Source organism: Dysidea avara, chromosome 9, assembly GCF_963678975.1.
Source record: "Dysidea avara chromosome 9, odDysAvar1.4, whole genome shotgun sequence".
Classification (NCBI taxonomy): Eukaryota; Metazoa; Porifera; class Demospongiae; order Dictyoceratida; family Dysideidae; genus Dysidea; species Dysidea avara.
In genome coordinates, this window is record NC_089280.1 from 7152992 (window position 1) to 7176191 (window position 23200).

At 38.7% G+C, this 23200-nt stretch overlaps 2 protein-coding genes across 2 annotated transcripts in view; both read right to left on the bottom strand.

The window, feature by feature from the left end:
• Positions 1–23200, bottom strand: part of LOC136265338 (U4/U6 small nuclear ribonucleoprotein Prp4-like) — a 98087-nt gene that overhangs the window by 16169 nt on the left and 58718 nt on the right. The window lies entirely within an intron of this gene.
• Positions 1186–22656, bottom strand: LOC136265337 (protein NLRC3-like). The gene is made up of 2 exons (XM_066060134.1): positions 22347–22656; positions 1186–4125 (listed from the first exon to the last, which is right to left on the bottom strand). Exons 1-2 carry the CDS (start codon positions 22651–22653, stop codon positions 1388–1390), a joined length of 3045 nt encoding a protein of 1014 aa, XP_065916206.1. The 5' UTR covers positions 22654–22656; the 3' UTR covers positions 1186–1387.

Here is a 23200-nt window from a genome sequence, read left to right on the forward strand (position 1 = left end):
TTACAAACACAGTATACTTCCATACACTTAAATTCATGGTGCGATTATGATACTCCAGTGACGTCTCATTTTATCTGATTTGTAATTCATGATTTAAAGGATTTCATTAAGTAAACTGGGAATATTTAGATAGTAGATGAGTTGCTCTACAAGTTAGAGATATCAAACTGTTGATTAAATGTGTGATTTGTGGGTGTCTGTGAATCGACTTTTTTTCTGGACTAAACGTATTAATTGGAAATGACTGCAGGTCTGCTGCCACCAGACAAAGAAGCTGAGAAAGCTGATACTTGGTGTGCATAGTCCCACAGACTTGAACTACCTCAAGACATATAAGTTGTTCAAAAACTCCTGTTGTGGCTCAAACAACTGTGTCCGATTTTGGAGCCCGTCCAATATTAGGTGAGTTGCAGGTGTATAGGCGACCTCCCTTGTTTCTCAACTTTTTTCTATGATCCCAAATCGAATTTAAAATTCCTAATTTTCTTTATTATACTAGCATTGGCACCTACCTACCTTACGTGCAGGTGGACCATCACATTAAATGTTTCAACAAAGACCAAGCACTAAACACTTGTGACCAGCATCACTCATGTAGCTAAAAAGCACATACTGTACAATAATACTCGAGTTGTCAGATAATAGCGGCATTTAATTTTGTTAAAATCCCACATAGATACGTGCTTTGTATGCCAAGATACTATGAGCTAATAGTTGAGTATTAAAAAGGTGTTGCTTAGAAAGAAAAAGTGCCAACATATGGATTCAAACCCACGACCTCTTACATGCTATAGCTAGTCAGGTGTTCTACCACTTGAACAGTTTGTGCTGTGGTTTTCTCTACACCTTGGCCTTCTACATGCTGTAGAGAACAAACAAAAGCATGCATGAACTCGTGATAACAATCTTAGAGCAGCCGGATGATGAATACTTTACTATCAGCACAGATTCATTTGTGTCGATTGGCACCAAGTTAGGAAAGCGCCGTGACAGATACATCAAAAGCACTGGTTATAATTATATACACTTTAACTCAAACATTTCCTATAGTTATGTTTGATAACTTCCCAGCACCGATATTATGATACACATTATACATTTGTGACACACTGTAACATCACACTAGTTAGCTATATAATACAACAAATTTAGACAGTGTGGCATGCTGTTATAGTGATTGGTGAACATTGCTAACATTAATTTCAAAGGTAGCAAAATTACATATATAGTAGTACACCAATATACACATGTATTACATGCTACACTTTCTATTTACCAGGCAGTTATTTGTCTTGTAAATGTCAAAGATACAAACTGCTTGCTGCAGATGCTTAATTGTCATACTTACTATCTATCTTTTGCATGGATTCTCACAGTACAGATACCTTTATAACTCACTAGTATTTAACTCTAAATTAATGATAGATTTATTGTAATACAGGCTGTTAATTAGCATCTTAATAGACTCCTTGTTCAATCTGCTATAACGATTCTTTAGTAACAATTCCTTAAGTGTTTTGTTATTTGCCAAGACTTTAGCAATTGCTAGAGCTCCATTTTCTTTTAATAAGCAATAGCGCATTGATAACTTCTTTAAAGAAGTGTTGCAGAGCAAACTATTTGCAATTGCTATAACTCCTGTAGTCTGGATATAATTGCTATCAATGTCAAGTTTCTTAAGTGTGACAGTTTTTGCAATTCCTAGTGCAAGTATCACTGCTCCATCATCACCGAATTTGTTGTTATCAACATTCAGTTCCTCTAAACTGGTCATCATTTCAGATATGGCTGGTGCTTCCTGTGCTGTGAGTTCATTATTATTCAAGTGCAATATTTTGACTGAATTGGTACTAATTATCCTAATAGCAATGTTTTCAATACTAGTAATATAATTATTACCTAACAACAGAGTGTGTGGTTGAAGGTGGGTGATGAAGTCAGCAATAAGAAGTGATGATGCTCCAGTAAGTTCATTATGATCAAGATCAATTGTCCTTATTTTATGTTTCTTTGCTTTCTCTCCACAAAGATAATGATGCAGTAGGGTGATGCCATGATCTCCAATGCGATGTACATCAAGATGTAGTCCTGTCCAACTCCTCTCTGATTTTGATAGGAAGAATCCAAGCGATGCTGTCAGATGTGGGAGGAGACGGGATGTTGAGCTAAGATCGATTGTACCACCATCAAATGATTTGGACAACATGCTACATAATTTATCATCCTGAGCCTCTTGAAAACACTGAAATAAGTACAGAATCTTTACTGGATCCTTTAAGATAAATTGTGAGATACCTACAATGTTAGAGGCTTCTTTTTTTGAAGTTAAATCTTGTTCAGATATTGAAGCATGTTTTTCTAAGCATACACAAGTGTTAATATTAGCAGTACCCTGTGTACTTTTGGTAGGATGGAATGCTTGGAAATGGTAAAACAGTTTTTCACAACTAGACTGGATGCTGTCATATGATAAAGATGTATATTCACTCATAGATAAACGATCTAATATGGGTGATAGTGAAACAACTGATCCATGAATGACCTGCACAGGTGAGCACAAAGGTAAGTCACCATCATCGTCATCATCATCATCATTTGTATTGTTGTCTCCAATACTACAGTCATCATCAATATTGTTCTTGTGTGCATGTGGTAGATTTGATGAAGAAGAATCAGAATCCGAATCACATTCTATCAAGCCGTGTAAACCATAATCTGATGTAGGCTGGTACGTTGACAAGTAGCACCTTAAGGAATTACAATGTCCTTTAGTTATGCCACAATACATATTCCACATGTTGGAAAAACGGACATGCTTACTACGAGATTCGTCATTAAAGTTATCAAAAAACAGTGACTCTTTCAGGAGTTTGTGTATCTCATCTTCTGTTAAGGTTGCTACATGTTTAGCTGCAAAATATTCTTGAATTCCCACATGTAAGAAGTTAAAGGACTGTGTTGGAACACCAATGTCATCTGAACTGTAACATTCAACAGACTGTAACAGTCCATAACAAGTGGTATCATCCTGACATACACCAGGTAAATCATCTACTGTGAAGACTATTTTGTCCTCTACAAGACCATCATATGCAACTTTTTCTAGTTGTTGTAGTACTACTTGGACTTGCTGAGGTAAGTGTTCTATTGTATTAATGCATTGACTAATCTCTCCAATCCTTGTTAAATGTCGACAGACTATATGCAGGATGAAACTTGAAAACATTTCAGTTGCAGTTGGTGGTAGGGATCCTAGTAAACACAGAAATACTATGATTACCATGTTCAGTGGTATGTAGCACAATGCGTCAACAATGGGATACTGTCGAAAATGTGTCTTTAGCATTTGCAGCTCAGAAGGAAACATCTTGAAAGCATCATTGACGTATTGCTCTTTGCTGGATTTTGTAAATCCAAGAATTTCTACTCTTGTATGTATAAACTGATGTAGGCTAGCTGAAGCAGACGGTCTTGATGTCACCACCACTCGTGCGTTAGGCATAGTGTCCCCTTCAATAAGTTCCCTGAAAAACGATGCCTGTCGTAGTTCATTATTAAGTTCATCAAATCCATCAATGATTATAGTAATCCCAGTTCCATTAGTGGTATGCATAAAGCTCAAAGCATTTCTTCTTTGATTTGAAGGTAGCATATACTTCACCAGCTCTTCAGTGCTAGTGATCTTTTGAACACTTGGATCCCTTAACATCAGTAGGAAAAGCAATTTCTCTGATGTAAGCAGTTTGTCATTGGCCCATTGAATACAGATCTCCTTAGCCAGCATTGTCTTCCCAATTCCAGGGTGACCCTCTATTAGGATACACATAGGACTTTGAACATTTGAAGTGATAGGCATGAATATCTGATGAATATCACCCAGTTCAATCGATGAGGTTAGTTCAAACAAAGTGTCTATATCTCCTTTTGTGCGTACACTAGCGGCTAATTTAGCATCTCTTTTAGCTTGTAGCTGTTTGATTTTTTGATAAACTAATGCTAAGCTAGTAAAAGATTCTGCATGAAATGGAGGCCATGGATCTCGTTCCATTGAAGATTTCATCAATCCTTTACGTCGGTACCTTGCTTTGATACTGTCAGTGGCTTGCTGTAACTGACCACCATCACCTATAGAATTTGCACACATACATAACTATCACAGACTAGTATATCATCTACTAAATGTAATACTGTTATGTGTATACTATATCAATAGCATGTACAATGTTGCCAACACCTGCAACTATACTGAAACTACGTACGAATAAAATAAAACTTTGAAAGTGTATGGCTCAGAGATAGCTTGGCAGATTTAGCTATGAGGCAGTACCGCCGGTTCAGGTGGTCAGGTTTCAACCTGGCCACTTTTAGTAGCTGAGTCAAGTTGTTTTAAAGGCTCCAATTTCATTAGGTAACCCAAAGGCTACAGCACAAGTTCAGACCTTCCGTGCTGGACACTGTAAAACTCAAATAATTATACAATAATAATAATAATTATTATTATACAACTAGGGCTCAAAATAACGTTTGACAATCAGCCACTTTCCGGTCAATATTGCATTAGGCCTGTGCAATGAAGGGTAAACCAATAATAAAGCAGATTATCACGATAATGGGTACTACAATAATTGTACCAAGCACCCAACACTGCATATGCACAATACACATGTTTAATAAATTTCTATAGTTTCCACAGGTGCAGCCAAACTGGGCAAAGGTATGTTTCATATTGGAACATATTGTACACAATACACTTAAACAGTGATATACACAACTGTACTATGTACATTGTATGAAGCTTTAATCATGTATAATGAACTTGAGTAAGTACTGAGTAACGAATATTTCAGGTTTTGGACCAAAAACACAGCCATGTTTGCTCTGGAAGTAAACAGGATCATTTGGAGTTGATCACATGACCAGCAGCACTAAAAGCCCTTTCACTTGAAACTGAAGTTGCTGGGATACAGAGATACTTCCGTGCAATTTTTTACAAGACAGGAAATTGACTAGAATATTGTTTCCACCACAATAGTGGCTTTTACTCTGGATCACTGTCAATGCACAAGTATTTTTTAATTTCCTTCTTGGAATGCTCTTCAGGATTAGCTCGCACTTCTGGTTCCCACACATCCTCTAACAATGACATAAACTTACTCTTCTTCCTCTTTCGGGCAGGCTCCTGATCCACTTTCATATCTTTCTTCCACAGTAGCAGCTAGGTTTGCAATAACTATTACTTCCACTTTGATCGCTAGCATAACTCTCTGTTTGGTTTCTTCTGACAGAAAGCATAAAGATTTAAACCTTGGATCTAAAAAACAAGCCTTGTGCAAAATTTCCCCAACTGTGTATCTACTTTGAAAATCAGTAAACAATATCCTTTTCATCTGGTGTCAGACAATGTCTCTACAAGGTGCTTAACAGTAAGCTTGTACATCAGTGGCCAAACCCCAGAGAGGGTTACCCATTTCTCCCCACAAATCACTTCTGTGATACGAACTATGGGCTTCATGACAGAGATAAAAGCTAGCATCACTGGGCATAAAATCAGACTTGTGTATTTCAATCAGAGCTGTGAAAAGAGGCTGCTACTGTTTCAAAATTCTTTCTATCATATCATAAGTAGAGTTCCATCTCGTTGGAACGCACTGAATCAAGCACTGTTTATCATGCTTCAGGTCTTGTTGCTTACAACGCAGAACATAGCTTGATTTGCATGAATGGTTAAAGTGACTCACCAACCTTTTGGCTCTACCTATAGCCTTTGACATCTCTGGCAAGTCCATTGCCTTCTGGACACCCAACTGAATGGTGTGGGTAAAACAACTACTGTTCAACATCCAAATTCTCAAGTGCAAGACAAATATTTCTGGCATTATCAGTGACAGCAGCAGATAGCTTCCCTAACGGTAGCTTCCATCGTTCAAGTGCATCCTTCAAACCTGCTGCTAAGTTGGGAGCTGTGTAGTCAGTCATTATTTCAGCAGTTTCCGGCAAGTAGCAGCACATCTCCCAATCCTTGCTCATATAGTGCACAGTAAGGCTAATATAACTGCAGTTAGACCTTGATGTCCATCCATCAGTGGTTATTGTGAATGACTACACACCTGATAATAGTGCACTACTAACCTTCACCTTTTCACATTCATACATAGCTGGAATATAATTCCTAGCAAAAGTAGTCCTATCAGCAGGAGTGTATCTTGGTTCAAACTTGCTTAACATGTATCAGAATCCACTATCATTGACTGTATTGATTGGAAGCATATCCTTCGTGATGATAGTGTAGTCAGGGCTTTCCATTTAGCAGAACTTCTTGGAATAGGGCTGGCAAGTTCAAATGAATGTTCGATAGTACACTGACCAGGTTGTAGTGACACTGCAGGTGCGCCAGAACTTGTAGTTGCCTTTCTTTCTCCTGCACTTTATCTTCTTTCTAACTTCTTTGAACTACACTTTGTGGTGATACTGCAAATGAACCATCAAATTCGTTGTATTCCCTTTGTATGATAGAGGATTCTTACAAAGCATACAATATATTGTCATTCTTTTCCCCTTGTCCTTCTCCACAAATTGACCATCTTTCACTTTGAAGCCAAAGTGTTCCTACACAGGGCCTTTTGCTTCTTTCTCTAGCAGCAAATACCCACCATCATCGGCATGCTCTTCAATTTCAACATCTTCGTTATCCTTTCAGTACAAACATGAAACTGATCAAATTGCAATGTGCATACAGACTGAGAGTCTCCTAATCTGAGCTATAATTTACATTACTGGTGCCTTTAATAGTTGTCAAATTCAGTGAAAGGATTGTTATTATATGCTTGACTGCATTATTAGAGTATTTACATGACTGCTCTATTAGAGTATTTAATCTAAATAACCCGCCCATGTACAATAATCACGGAGTGAAAAAAAAAACCCTTGCAACAAAGTCTTCAGCACAGATCAGTGTTTATTCCAGGATCTCTCCTTTGGGAGGGGGATCAGGAATTTTGGGGGGTGACCAGGTGAAAGCCTACATATAGTTGTCCAAGTTCACGTAAAAAGTCACTGACTAATTGTCGAACTGGTTAGTCATTTAATACTGTGTTATGAGTGTTGACTTTTGTGATTGGATGAAGCCAGATCCTATGCTTGACACATGAGTGATAACATAATGATGTACAACCTGGACAACCATGTACACAATTATTCCTTTAGTAGCACACTGTGTATGTTGAATCTGTTGAACAAACAATTTGTGTGAGATCATGTATTGACTATTATTGTATGATACCACAAAGCACTAGCAAATTAAAAAGATCTGCATGGGTGGGATGTTTTCCAAGAACTTTAATAGGCTATTTGAAATTGAATATTATAGGGTGTTTTCATGGTTACAGAAAATTTTTAAATCAGACTTTCTAAGATTAAATCTGGGAGTATATTGCTGGCGGCTGTACATGGCATTTTAAAAGCAAACTGGATTAGAATTTTTTACAAAATAGACCAGTTCACTTAAGGACCTTAAAAATGCAATTAGTGTTAATTGCATATGACATAAAAACTGGATGCTGTGGATGCCCATAAAAATGTATTGAAGCCATTGGGAAAACGATGATAATCGATGGTTAAATCCCCGTTACTTACAAAGTATATGGTATGTTCCAATTCTCTGTACATAAAACGAAACTATATTAATTTCTCTTTCGCTTCATGGCTGTCTGCTGTGAATAGGGTAAAGGATGAGCGAGTTATAGAGCCACAAAGTTTAAGATTTTGCTGAACAACACTTTCCATGGTTGGTAATAGTGAGTTTGTACTTGAAAACCATTCAGAATTGATTGGCAAAGCTTTGTAGTAGAGTTTTCTGTGGTTCGCATCAAAGACAAAGGCTACTATCGACTTAATGGGTCAACAAGCAAACACCATGCTTAGTAAGTCAGCAAAAACTATCCAGGTGATCCTAACGCTTGTTTTAGTGTTGTTATTCTATATAAACATAGAAACAAGCACCTGCTGGCATTCTTTGTCACTAGACAAAGTTTTCACCAGGCGCTTTTAACTTCAGCAGCTCATAACTCACCAATCGCTACAGCAGACAACCACCATCAGATGTAGTTTCCCATGCTGTCTTCAAAACACGGATATCTTCTTTACTTTCTGTGCAGCAGAGAATTTAGTTCGTGGTTGTCCATTTCCCAATGGTTTCTGTACATTTTCATGGCTAACCACAGCATCCAGTATTGCGCAATAGCAAATACCACAGCAATTAAAATACTTTCACATTAAATGAACTGGTCTATTACACTTTCTGAAAGGATATTTTGACATTAATTTTAAACATGCTGTTTAGAAAAAAAAAGCTATGAAACTAATATTGCATAGCCATCATTATAATTATTATGTCAGTAGGAATTTTTGTTAGCTGTATATGCATCCTAGGGGAGATTTTTATAATTAAGAGATCTGATACTGAATCTGAAAGCATTTCCAGATAAGGTAATTTTTAACCTGTCTGAGAATGAATCTGAGAGAATTTTTGATAAGTTTTGTGTGCAAAAACAAGCTCAATCTAAGTGTAGTGTAGTAGTTATTCACGGGTGAGTCTGAGATTTTAGGGCCCCCAACAGCCCTAGAATAAACACTGGCACAGATTAAACTTCCTGGCCTATACTGAGTTTAATAAAGACAGATTCTATTAGCCACAAGCAATGCACACCAAAAAAACTTAACTCTGAGTGCAATCTTGTATGGCTTCTCATGTGTAATGGCGTTTGGGCCGTTTCCATTCAAAAACGAAATCAAAAATAGGTCATGGACACACACAATGATCCATTCAGCAATCCTTGCTACTTTTTATCCCAGGATTCTCCTTGTAAACTTTGCTATGTTGTGAAAGAATAATAATATTATGATATGAACAAACGGGCAAATTTCAGTGTTGTCTGAAATTCATTTACTGTTTCCTTTTTCACTTGATACTTACTAGTGGACCTATACTCATCGCAAAGAACTACTAGGGGATTGTTTTGAGTTGAAGGGTGCTTTTCAAGGTGGTTTTTAGGTGTGTGTTCTATCAGGATTTTTACAAAAACATGGGCGATCCCTATTATGAACCCACTATCGTGGTTCATGACAAGCATTACCTTTGATTTGAGGGATACATGAAGTTTCATTTAATAGCTTAAAGACTGTTGTACTTGACTAGAAACAATATTTTATGACATGTTACATTACTTTTGGCATGACTACATTGTGAGTACTGAAAACTTAAAACTGGGTACCAGTACATTTTTATGTTTTGGCAGGACAAAATCTGTGTTTTACTGGGTACACTAAAAAAAATTACCGGGAGCCCTGGACAACCAAATTCTAAGACTAATATAAAAATGACATCATAAATAATGAATGAATGAATAACTATTAAACTGTTTTAATAATAATTGCACACGTCTATTTCGCATTGTACTTGTGATATAATAAGGTTTAAGTCGGCAGTTATTCTTGTGTACAGCTGGAATTTGGGTGTTGCATCATGTAGTGTCTGGTATTGTTACTAAGTCATATACAAAACCCACTACATTAGGGGGCTTGTCTGGGGAGAGAAAAGCTATATGAATGAAACCGGAACAAGGCAGAGCAAGTAAACAAGCATACGGCCAGAACTTGGAAGATACCTGAACAGAAACAGAATACTCAATGGCAACTAAAGTGCTTAAAATTCAGCTGGACACCCTGCCTTACAAGTAGAGAATGTTAGACAATGTGGTGAAAACCCACAAACCGCAGAGGAAATTGATACGGAAAGGGAGGAGCTGACAATTTGACAAATGAAGTGGACGAAGTTTGTCAGAACTTACACACAAGCAGGGAGGCAGAGCTTCAGCTGAATCAGCAAAAAGTACGTAGTTGAAGAATTGAGTGAGACTAAGAAAAGAATTGAGTGGGCAAATGAAGATTTCTGAGGGAATGAGGCAGCTGCAAAACAAGAGATTATGGAGCTCCAGGAATTAAATGGTAGGCTTTAATTAGAGTTAAAGTATGCTAAACAATAAATTGAATTGTTCATTTGTCTGCTGAATGCAACAAAGTTGAAATACTGCAAGCACTGGGCATAGTGCGCAGTGCTACTGAGGGTTCCGTCAGTAGTGATTGTAGATCTAGAGCCTGTTGTTGAACTTACTCTGATGTCTAGTGATGATGTTACACCTGTTAATGTTTTGAATCTTTAGGACGTAGTCACTACTTCAAACTTTACTATGCTGTCGACAGCACATGCCCCTAGTATACAGTCTGCAGTGACACTGCTACACCCTTACCAGTTTGTGTCTGGGCTTCTAGTGGAGATTCAAGTGAAGGTGGCTGGTATGAAGGAACATTTGATCAATTGTGGATCAGTGCCTTGAAGTGGCCAAGTTAAGAGATCTGTCATCCGGAGACAGTAATGGTATTAGTCAACCCAGTCGAAGCCTGACAATCACCATTACCATTGCTACAGTCAGTCTAGTCATAGTGAGACACTGAGTTGTAAGTGCTATGTGTGTGCTAAGGTAGGGAACTTGGATAAGGACTGTCCTCAGCAAAGACAAGAGAAACCTGCAGAGTCTTAGGTCCTCAGCAGCAATCATGGCAGCAGTCTGGTACTACCTCTGGTCATGATGCTAACCATCATGTAACAATTGAATTGAGTGAAGCTCAGAGTAAGGTAGCCAGCCTTCATAAGGAACTACAAGCTGCAGAAATGGAAGAGGTGATGACTGAGAACAGTACAATAATGCAGGAGCTTGAGCCACATGGTTCTGCTGATGGGCCTGTGCTCGGACTTACTCTGTTTGTTGATGTTATGCTAGAGTTAGGGCACTGGTAGACACCAGATCATCGATCACTATTGTTTCTGTGAAGTGTTTGCTAGATACTCTGGAGAAATTGAGGACTCCAGGACAGTCTGTTGAAGAGTGGAGGAAAGGAGTAACAGTCCCCTAGCTTGTCAGTGAATAATTACGGTGAACGTTATTAGTTAGCTATCTGTGCATCTAGCACATGAAGGCCAAGAATATCAATCCACTATACTGGTACAGAAAGGGGGATCACTGGATTTATTGTTAGGTACTGATGTATTGGTTGTTCTGTAGTTCTGCCACAAGACAGTGACTAATTTGTTACAAGGTCAAGTGTGGGACAAGTCTCAGTGTCCATACCTGAGAAGTCAGGCTCCTAGTTTCAACCTAGCTGTTGTCCAAGGTATGGCAGCTGAAGTTGGTCATAGTAATTTGAAGTCTGGTGAGTCCAGTGAGTCTCAGCTGTGTGTAGAGGTTGAGACCAACAATAGTTTGAAGCGTTATGTTCCTAGTGAGTTTCAGTTGAGTGCTGATTTTGAGTTATTGAGATGAACAATGATCCGAAGTCTGGTGAGTCCAGTGAGTCTCAGCTGAGTGCTGAGGTTAAGCCTGAAGTGAAGTTGTTACAGGCTACATGTTTGCCAGCCCATCATGCTAAAGTAGTACTCAGCTGATGCTGTTAGTAGTGGAACACATCTGTTTATGTTGGAACCTGGAAAGTGTCAGAGTGGAGAGTCAGATGTGATTGTATCTACGTCCATTGTTCAACCTAACAGTGACGGAGATTTTAAGGTGCTTATAGAGAATGATGGTATGTGTCCTGTTCACCCAGAAGCCGCACATGCTGTAGGGTCACTGTCATCTATTACTAAAGTACTTAGTGAGAACTTACCAAGGCTGTGGAATAGTTAATTTGAGCCAGTGAGTGATGACAAAGTAGATGTTATGTTGTGCAACATGCAGTCCAGAGTTGTATTACTTCTCCAGTCTGTACCTGTGAATTGACAGAGCTTTGATGAAGCTGATGCAGTCCAGTTACAGTCACTGATTGAACACTATCCTGATGTTTTTGCAATGGATTACAAGGAGTTGGGTAGGACTGACCAAGTTCAGCATGTGGTTGACAACACCAATTAAGCAACCTCCTCACAGGAAAGGTAGAGACCCAGGTGCAGGAGGTGTTGACACAGGGAGTTAAGGAGTCCAGCAGCCCATGGACGAGTCCCATTGTTTTGGTGTTGAAACCAGATGGTACCACAAGATTTTGCATCGATTATTGACAAATAAATTCTGTGACGAAAGTTGATGAATACCTTGGATAACTGCTTAGATCTTTTATTGGGTCACACTTATTTTAGCATATTAGATCTTGCTAGTGAATACTGGCAGTCATCATGGGGTGCCACCTGAACTCCTGTCAGACCGTGTAACAGCATTTTTGTGTAAGAAAATGTATAATGTGTACAAGCTGTTAAACATAAAGAAGGTCAACACAACTGCTTACCACCCCAAAATGGATGGGCTGGTGGAGAGGTTCCACAGAACACTTACTGATATGCTAGCCAAATGCGTACAACGTTCAGGGAAGGATTGGGATGAGCAGCTCCTATATGTACTACTTGCTTACAGGAGCAGTGTGCAGTCTTTTTTATTTGTTATATGGGAGAGACCCCCATCTCCCTGCAGCTGAAGTACTTGCTGCCCCAGATGATTGACATACTGTAGACCTGCATGACTCAACACAGAATTCTTGTCACTGTTTTACTGAAGCTTGGAAGCTGGCTCAAAATGAAATAAAAAAGTCCCAGAAAGAGTACTATGATTGGAAGAATACACTTGTAAAGGTATGTTTCAGTGTTTGTGCATATACCTGCTGAGAAAACAGGGAAGCTTACAAATTTAGTTGTCTTTACGAAGGCCTCTACAGCCCTGGTCATGAAATGGTAAAGCGAAACGCCAAGAAGAGTTCCCAGGCTCACTATTCAAGTCAACAGCTCTTTGAAGCTGTGGAGAGAGACTGATTTCAAGAAAATGTTCCTTAGAGGCCTCATACCAGTGTTGGTGAACCTGAGCTTTCATGGATCAGGTATCTGGGGATGAACAGGCTGGCTAATAATCAATTCTTTTTAAAGGTGCAGTAATTTTCAGGGAAGCATTAAACTGAGAGTCACACAAATTAGTAGGGTCACTCGCACCCGACCCTGCCACCAAAATGACATGGAAGAGAGAACAACTCATACTCACTAGTGGTGCATGCAACGTGTTCAGTGATAGAAGGAAGAAGTTGTAGTGATTACATCCTCCAATGGTTGAAACAGAGAACCAATGTTAGGGATAGTTCCCATCAAGCGGCTAAAGATTCCATGAGTAAAACGGGGCATGTGGCTGATTACTAGCAACCCTTCCCAAGGCAGAAACCTCAGCAGTCCAAGATGTCACCTTTGCAGTCACTTACTCTTCAGCAAACTCTCTTGTTCCCAGAGCTGCACCAAGATATCACTGGTCACGAGCAGTGATCTGTATATCAGAATCAGCAAAGAGACCTATGCTGTAGATAGATGTTCTGGCGTTATGATTAAAGCTGCTTGGCAGCATTTATAAAATAACCATAATCTGGTTCAACAGAAGAAAGATGCTACCACACCATACAGTACAACAGTTTCAAAAATGATCCAGCAGCAGTAGCATCATCTGCAAACCATGCCTGAGGGACATCAGAGCACCATTGTGCGGAGACTCCTAATCAACGGCACCACTGCTAAAGCATATATGGCCATTGCAAGGGGATCACTTTGGGTTGTACCTTCAGTTGAAGGAATTTCCCCTTTACCCACAATGAACAGGCAAACTATAAGTATTGTGCAGGATGATAGATAAAAATCTGAGATACAAATAACACTGCACTTGTAAAGCTGCTCTGAGTTGGCTCCAAAACCCATCAACGTACTCAATTGCACAACAACTTTTACCATGTGCACATTACATCACAAATGCAGCTACACCCACCATCTACTTCCATTGCAGACAGACACATAAACAAATAAACATACAGAAACTTAACTATTATTTGTCTCGCACTATGGAACTCAGCAATAAACACCAGTCCTTATCACTACTCAATTTAATAACCTACATGTACTTACAAGAAGCCACGCACTCACTTTGTTAAGTTCAACCAGTAATTGTTACAGATATTTGGTTTTGTAAATACTATCCACCTCAAAAACACCTTCGCTGTAAAAAAAGGCGCGTCCAAGAAACTACAAGTACCTGTAATCCAATGTAATTAAAAACAGCTCAGTTGTAGGGAAACACTTCATAAAAGTAAAAATAACTGGTAACTTAAAGAGCTGATATCTGGAGCGGCCAAGAATAAATGCTGATATACAACTAATTGGAATTAACAAAAGTTTAACATCGAACCTTTATCTTTCAGCTGTGTTCTACATTCACTCTTGCTGCATCATAAATTGATTTCTTTTAACTCTAATTGGCTGGTAATTTGGCCGCCTTTTTTAATATTCAGTGTGAGCAAAAAAAAGGCGGCCAAATTACCAGCCAATTAGAGTTAAAAGAAATCAATTTATGATGCAGCAAGAGTGAATGTAGAACACAGCTGAAAGATAAAGGTTCGATGTTAAACTTTTTGTTAATTCCAATTAGTTGTATATCAGCATTCATTCTTGGCCGCTTCAGATATCAGCTATTTCAATTGCCAGTTACTTTCATGGGTGCACTTTTCTTGGCCACTCCAGATATCAGCTCTTTAAGTTACCAGTTATTTTTACTTTTATGAAGTCTTTCCCTACAACTGAGCTGTTTTTAATTACAATGGATTACAGGTACTTGTAGTTTCTTGGACGTGCCTTTTTTTACAGCGAAGGTGTTTTTGAGGTGGATATCACTCATTTTTGTTATAGTGATAGTCCCACTCAGTGGGGGAACAACAAAATTGTTAAAAATTTGATGGTAACATTTAGATGACTGATATTTGGAAATTAGCAATAATATTATTATCTTGGAGAGTCAAACATGTGCACCTGTCATCTTGTTTGACAAAGGCATGCACATTACAGACTGTTCACTCTGTAAATTTGGAAGTATGAATTTACAGTGTATAGACAGATTGTTTTATAGATTTATGTTTACTGTGTCATTCATTTACTATTTATAACATCTCATATCTGTGGTAAATGCTTTAGATTATGCTCATAATTAGCAAGTGCCTAATTAGTTACACAGCTAGCTAATAGCTATTGACTGTTCTATTAGAGTATATTTATCTTTTTTCTAATATTATTTACAAAATATATCTGTGGAATACTTCAGGCATCTTATGCTCAAACTTAGCTAAGTGTTAACTGGGTGCATAATAAATTACTACACAGCTAGTTATGCATACTTTTGACTGAATTCATAATACAGACAATTTATTGTACAAACACTGATTGATGGTAATATGACGCAATGCTTACCAGTAGCTATAGTGATCTTACTTAGTTCACTGCAGCTATATACATGTAAGTCTCAGATTACATTTCAAGTGTTTTTGTGTTGTGGCACTGTAGGGAACACTATGCATCTCTTCGTCTCAATAACTGTATCATCATCATAATTTTTAGATCAACTGTTGTAACTGGATTGACAAGGCGTACAGATTTTCTAGTCATATAAATTCAATACAGAGGGATCAGTAAAGAGGATGGAGGGAAACCAACAAGATATCAGATAATTGAACAAGAATCATAGGAGGAACAGTCAAAATGCACTTAAATAAAACACACTGTAAAGCACTAATAATAAATACTTTAAGTTTAAGGAAGAAAATCCATCCCTCCTGGAGGAAGACTGAGTGTGGCCCCGACTAGACATTGGGTGACCTGCAGTTCGAATCCTGGGGTTGGAGGGATTTTTTTCCTTACTTTGGCCCCTTTTCTGTTACACCTTATTCAGTCAGTAAGTCAAGTCACTAAGTCAAGTCACTAGGTCTTAAGTCCTTGTAGGTTAGGTAATCCCAAGGCTGCAGCACATGTTGCTGTTAGACCTTCAGTGCTGGTCACTGTAAAGCACTAATAATAATAATAATAATAATCTCAATTAATATTCGAACTCTTTGCTGATACAATAACCATGAACTCTGCTCTGACAATTATCTTATTATTGTGTTGAACATTATATAATTTGATTCTTAGTGTGGAGCTAGAGCCTTACATTTCCCAGGCCTCATAGTACATGGAATAGCAATTTATACCGGCAGATGAAAGAATACCTTGTATACGCAACCTGAAAGCTAAATACATATAGTTATTATTATCAAGAGTCCATGCAAGCATATAACAAGAGTTCATTTTAATATGGGACTCTACTGAATTATCAGTTGACTTAGCCTTAGCTACCACTTTCACCTTACTCTGGTGCCCCTGATGCATCAGCAACATAATAGTAGCTATAGCCATAGGCATAGCTAGGGGTGGGAATTTTCCCTACCATCATGCGTTCTATGCGACCATATGCATCATCACACAAAAAATCCTATAGCTAGGCTATAGTACACACGTACCACATTGCTGAGCCATGACTAAGGACAAGTACCGTATATACAAGACTGACAATTATCACGTGATCTATTTAAGGGAAATCCCTTGGAATGTCCCTGCAACACCCCAAGCGGACACACGTGATACGCGGTTTTAATTAAAATTGAACAAATGTTGTAGTTTAAAATGGCAGTCCAAGGAGGAGAGTGAGAGTAACGAGACTGAGTAATCAACATTAAGTCGTATTGAAACTGGATTTCATTTCATGGCGAGGTGTACTTTAATGCAGAGGCCGTACACCGTTGCTGAAGGATGAAAGAACCCGTGAAAGAATAAGAGTCTGGAGTGGAGGTTAACGAAACTGATTAGATCGAGGATTAGATCAACATCGACACACACCAATTAACCGCATTTGCAGTATTTTAGAGTCCCGCCAGGCGAGAACTCCTAGTAGCTCCACTAGCTCGTATTATCTCATGGTGAGATTGTAGTGACAAGGTATACGGACCAATTACCAAAAAACCGAGGCTATCTTATCATTTGCCACTTACATCATCATCAGAAGTCTTGGAACTTTGGCTGCAGATGAAAAGTCAGTAAGTGAATCTGTGTCATATCGATGTTTGTATGAAAAAGTATACCCATTCACATGTTCTGGTCTAAATTACTGAATTTATGTACAGTGAAACATATGAAGAAGTTTGCTGCATGGCATGGACATTATTTTGTTTAATCACGGAACACTGTCATTTTCACAAACTAAACTAATTCACAGTGCTTTTGTTCAATTGTAACACTAATGTGGTGAAGGTTAATAATGGCTGTCAAGACATCAAAATAGATCAGAGCGTCCTTTTCCAGATATCTGGCATTCAATTCGCCATAGAAAAAGTAAGTGATTTTCAACCTTAAAATGATGAGCTTAAATTTCCTGATTTCCTTCTGCTATAGCTCATCTTAATCACTAATCACTGCTATTTCCAAATCTGGTTCGGAATCTGAGGTATCTATCACGTGTCATGGGTTATTACGCCTTTATTGCATGACCCCAAAATACTCAATACAAAATGTATGGGGGAATTTGCTACATCCGGTCAGTTTAGGCCATTTTGACAGCCAAAATTTCCTTGAATTGGAGGCATCATTGTACTCGCAGAGAGTTGCTCTACACGTATCAAATTCAGAAAGTTACTAAACAGACTTGAGGTAGGTGGTACACGATAATTAATTTAATTTTTAATGGTTTTTCAATTGAAATGTATTGGACATGCTGTTCCAGCTGGCATTTTTGCCATGAACAAAAGTATAGCAAATGTCTGCAAACTTCTTGATATACCTGTCTATTCAGGTCTCTGTGTAACAATGTCAACTGTTTAAATGAATAAATCTCCAAATGTTTAAAAGTGATAAATTTAAGTGTATTGCATTTAATGCTGACCTATCTGTTTTTACAGGCAATCTAATCATAGTGATTCACCCACTAATAGTGGATGTGGTTGTGATACTTAACTCTGGACCAGGTAGGACCTTTATTAGTATTGTGAATTTCATACCATTGGTCTGTTGTGTTGTCAGTTTACCAAGCAAGTTGTGTTTTGTGGTGACCACAAATCCAGCCCTAGTGATAATTGGCCAGTTGTCTGATTAACAGCTTTGACTTCAGATATGTGCACAAGCTCACAGCAATTGCTTTATAAGTTGTACTTTTATGTACTAGTATTTAAGATCAGGTATTGGTTGTAAAATAGGTTAAACAATATTGTCAGGTATTCACTTAGCTTAAAAGTTGGAATTGGTACAATTGCAATCCTAAATTTCCTGTTGTATAGCTAAGAAATATATTTACCATGTTGTACATTCTGTTTGGTGCCCACTTGTTGTTTGACAGGTCTCCTTGTATTCATTTTTACGTACTTAGGCACCAAAACACATTTATGTTACCTCTGGTACACAGTGGCGGATCTAGAAATTTCAGCGGGGGTTTCAGATTCCACTCAACTTCAGCCTAGCTATAAGTCAAAGACCAAAAAAAAAAAAGGTCACAACCTGCTGTAGAACGTCGTAATTGCGATTTCAAAGGCTAAAGTATGAAGTTTTTCATTTTACACCCATACGACGACTCGTCAATAAATTTTGGGCATGCTATTTCCAGAGGGGGTTTCAGCTGAAACCATTGCAACCCCCCTGTAACTGCCACTGGTACACCAGATTCACTTAAGTCTTAAATATAATTTTTTAAATGTTAATTCAGTGCCTGCTTGTTCTTTTACAGGGCTCACTTTACCTTGTATCATCATGCAGATATCCAAGAAATAATCACTTTGTGTTAAACTGATGTTTATTAAATTTTTGTTATGTGTTGTAATAGCATTGTTATGTGTTTACTCTACCGCAAGAAATTTTTATGAATTTTGTAGCCATCCTATCCACAATTAGAATTGCCTCATTTGTTCTGTCACAGCAGTTCACACTTCCACAGCAGTTTCATACTTCCACAAAGCACCATCAGTTTAAGGTGGAGTGTAGTGGCTTTCATTATGTACGTAAACTAATGTAGGGCAACAAAGTTTTGTCTGGAATGTGGTTCATGGTTTCTGACTGTACATGAGTTTTCAGTGGTCATTCCACACAACTTACAAAATATTTCTTGTATCATAAGTGGTGCATGGCACTAAATGGAGTATTGACTAATGATTTATAGTGTCTGTACATTCTTCACGCTTTCACACCTTGTTTATAAGACATCTGCCAATTATAAATGCTCGCATGGGGCGTGGCACTAAATGGACTCTAAAAGATTTCTGCTCAAAACGCCTTCCCTAGGGAACTTACGGGTCTGCACGCTTTCGCAACTTGTTTGTCAGACATTAGGGCTTGTGTCCACATCGTGTCTTTAAAAGTTATTGTAGGGATTACAGGTTTGAATGGAGAAAATACGCGTAGGACCAACCAGAATCAGATAATGTCAGGCCTAGATGGCCAGTACAAACACGGGTAAGATGACTGGTATAACGTGATGATACGTGTAACACAAAGTAGAGAATAAAGTTAAATATGGCTATATTTTTTATTTTAGCAAGGTCGCAAGAAAACGACGACGACTAAAGATTTTTTTATTACGTAACACACTACAAATCCATTGAGAGATGTTGCATAATCCAGGGCTAATATTGCAAAACCGACCCTACATGTAAATAACTCACAGTAGTGGCCGCATCTTTTAATTGGGCGTACGCTTCGTAGTTTCTTGGCCGCGCGCCTCATTACCGTGAGTCTTGATTTTCCTTTAAAACCATATCCCCATGATCTCTCCCCCCCCCCCCGAGTCCCAGTGTTGCATTATTCTTGCATCACCTTTGTTATTTTTGCAGTTTTGGTCGTTTTAGTATTTGTAGTGTTAATTAACTATGTATGTCTGTAACATGGGAAAACTTGTGCAGGCCTCAAGCTTTTTAGTGAAACTCTGTATTTTGACAAATCAGAAACTGTAGTAAATAAAGAATTAGACTTCGGAACACAGGATACTATGAAAAATCTAGAAACCCTTAGCCTGACATAGTAGCACGTTTGTTTTGCTTAGGTGCCACAACACAGGGCATTTGAATTACTACATAAAACCTTGTGTTTCAAAGTCTAACCAATAGTGATAGGGAAGTTCTCTAATGCGAACAGTTAAACAGTGTGGACTGTTTTACAATGCATCTTAGTGTTCGACAAATTTTAAACTATAAGCTCTGCAGTTTTGCTCACAACTTAGGAGTGTATACTTGTGTGATTCATATAGTATCCAGGGAGACCATAGGTTGCTCTATTGTATGATGAGGTCCTTGTGCGGTAAGGAACTTTTAAGTGCTAATAAAGACTCAAATAATTTACGACAAGCCGCATACTAACCCATATTCGCAAAAGCATTCTCCGACTTGAAGAGACTGGGCAACTAAAAATTTCCAAGAACATTTCACATCAGTCATTATACACAGAATATAAGCATAATTGAAGGTTGGAAGTTTGTTACTAATGTATTTAAAGACTACCTATCAAAGGAAAGTTGATAAGAAAGTAATTTGTGAGCCAGAAAATTTAGTCGTGATTTCTTTACAAGCTGGATTTAAAGCTAAAGTCTAGAGATTCTTTGAACCCATTAACAACATACAGTATGTGTACTTTGGCACATTTGCATTGCTTATTTTCCACATGCTAATACAATGCCCCATACCTAGACGTTCAACATCACCTGGATGCGCAGGTGTTTACGGATATGGAGAATAGTAATACTCCCGTTTACTTATTATTGTCAACTTTACCAGTTAGCTAGGCACTGGAGAGCAAACACAGAAAGCAGAGCCCAATGGCGGATCCAGGATGGTACATTTGGGACAAATCCCCCCCCCCCCCCCCTTCCCCTCCATCTTCTGTGGAAAAGGCATAGTTACTTCTTTTGGTAGAAATACGATATATCTTGTCAGACCAAAATTTGTATAAGTCACAAAAAACAGCATATTACCACCATTTATTACCAACTCACCTGAAATCAAAGTTAAAAGAGCAGTCAAACTGTCACCTGGCACCTTCGTACATACTAAACGCTTCTAAAAATAATTATTGTATATTGTTGATGTTTAAGACTTTCATTAGTTTCAAACAGTTTTTTAAGACTTCACAACCATCTGCAAAAGGCCATAAGGACAAAAATCAACCTACAAGGAGTGATCATTGCTACTTAAAGAAGCAACTAACAATCTTCCTATCCACCTACAACTTAGCTAGTCTGGCAGCGCTCGCCCCTTCGCTTTTAAAGTAAGGGTCTGGTGACCGTAGTATATGATACTTATGCTACTACCACTATAGTGGTAGAACCAATCAAATCACTGTATCCAGTTTAAATATTTGTGATGTAAAACGTGTAGTTTGTGCCATGAATAATACAATAACCTGAGATACACATGCTGTAAAGGCTTACGTTGAGAAGTATGAAGTTTTGTGCTTTCTTCGCCGAGTTACAACAGCTGGAACAGATAGTTTATTACGTCACGCACAATTTGAAACCACATTTGAATTCCTGTTGCACAAGTACCGTATACTATGGTCACCAGACCCTTATTGTGTGCGAAGGGGCGGGTGCTGCCAGACTACAACTTAACCTGTTTGTGCACCTCCCCTTTCCAGCTCCTGGATGCAATAATCTTCAAGTACACTGAAGCAGTGGCGTATCTACACCCGGGCCTGGGCCCTAGTTAATTTGAATCGTGCCCGGGTAAATGCTATTCAACATCAATGTTGAATAACCATTTATAGCAATAATGATTGTAAAGAATAACAAGCACAACTTATGTAGCTCTAATCCATGTCAACTCAAACTTTTCTTTCCAGAGGTAGTGCAGAGGAGAACGGCGATCTTGCATTGGTTTCGATTGTGGTATTGCCAATGTAAGGCACTTAATAGAAGGAAGATCACATGACTACCAACTGCAGCATCGTGACAGAGACCAAATGAATGTGTGGTGAATAGTGCCAATTCAAGACGAAGATGTAGTCAAAATTCAGATGTGAACAGACAAGAGCAACTTTTGAGACGTTTTGAGATGTGGCTTGAAACTTCAAAGTTTCCTCCAGCGTACTGTGTGTGAAAAAGATGATAGTAGCTAGCGTTTGTATCAAGTAGGGTAATATTAGTTATCCTGCATGCAGTTAATGTAGGTATAGCACATAGATAGTGATGCACAACATATTTTAGACACTATATTGATGTCCATATGAAGATGGGCATGTGTATGTGTGTTGCTTGGCTGAGTGACGTGCCCACCCAGTGCCCCGGTAAAGTAAAACGTCTAGATACGCCACTGCACTGAAGTAATTTTCGAGTACACTTGAAGGACTGGGAAAAAAGCCAACCACTCGTGATTAGGCCAGTGAAATCGGCTACAACCCTGGCATGGCTACGTACTACCCCGGCTAATTACACACGAGAACCAACAGTGACCCTCACCTTGAAATAACGGTCCAATTTTACTGGCCACCCCGTTTAGTCCAATACTTCTCATAGCTTCTGTCAGTTTGTCCCAGTTAGCATTATCAGATGTTTCTAACCACTTGCTGAACATCTTTCTACAACAATACTGCACGTCACGACAATCGGAATCCTTTTCGATAATATCTAATGCGCTTTCATATTTGGTATCCAACAGCTCAAGACCAAGATCGTACCACTTCGTAGCAACTAGTGGGATTACATATTTGTTTAGGTCTTTCATTGCGGGACGTCCGCGACCGACTACAGGTATCGTTTGCGCCATCTTTATGCTTTATGTTTGATCTCGTGCGAGGGGATCTGTCATGCGACAATTGGTCCCCCCAAAATCAGTCCCCCCGGACTAGTTAAAGCCGCGCTATATGGTCCCCCCGGACCACTTGAGACACTTCAACTTGTCCCCCCCGGACAACCTAGAGCGCCACGGTTGGTCCCCCTCTGCTACAAGTGGTCCCCCACGCTGAATATGATCCAGGCGCGGCAAGCAACACGGCCGGATCAGTTTCTTCGTACAGCTTGTTTGTAAACTATAAAGCTACAGTGCCAGTGATCGGGTATGAGGCTACAGGCTGTGCCTTGTATGCTCGGCTAGGCCTGTGCTTCGTGGATTCTCAGCCATGATGCCGGTGATCAGTCTATGTTGTCAATTCACTACTAATGTATTCACTGACATATATATATATATTTGTTAATGTACAAACTCAATCATGAGTATATTCGTACATATGTAGTTAGCTACTTATTTACAAATTTATATAATTGTTAAATAAATCAAGAGATGGAGCTTGGATAATATGATCATCTAGTTGGTT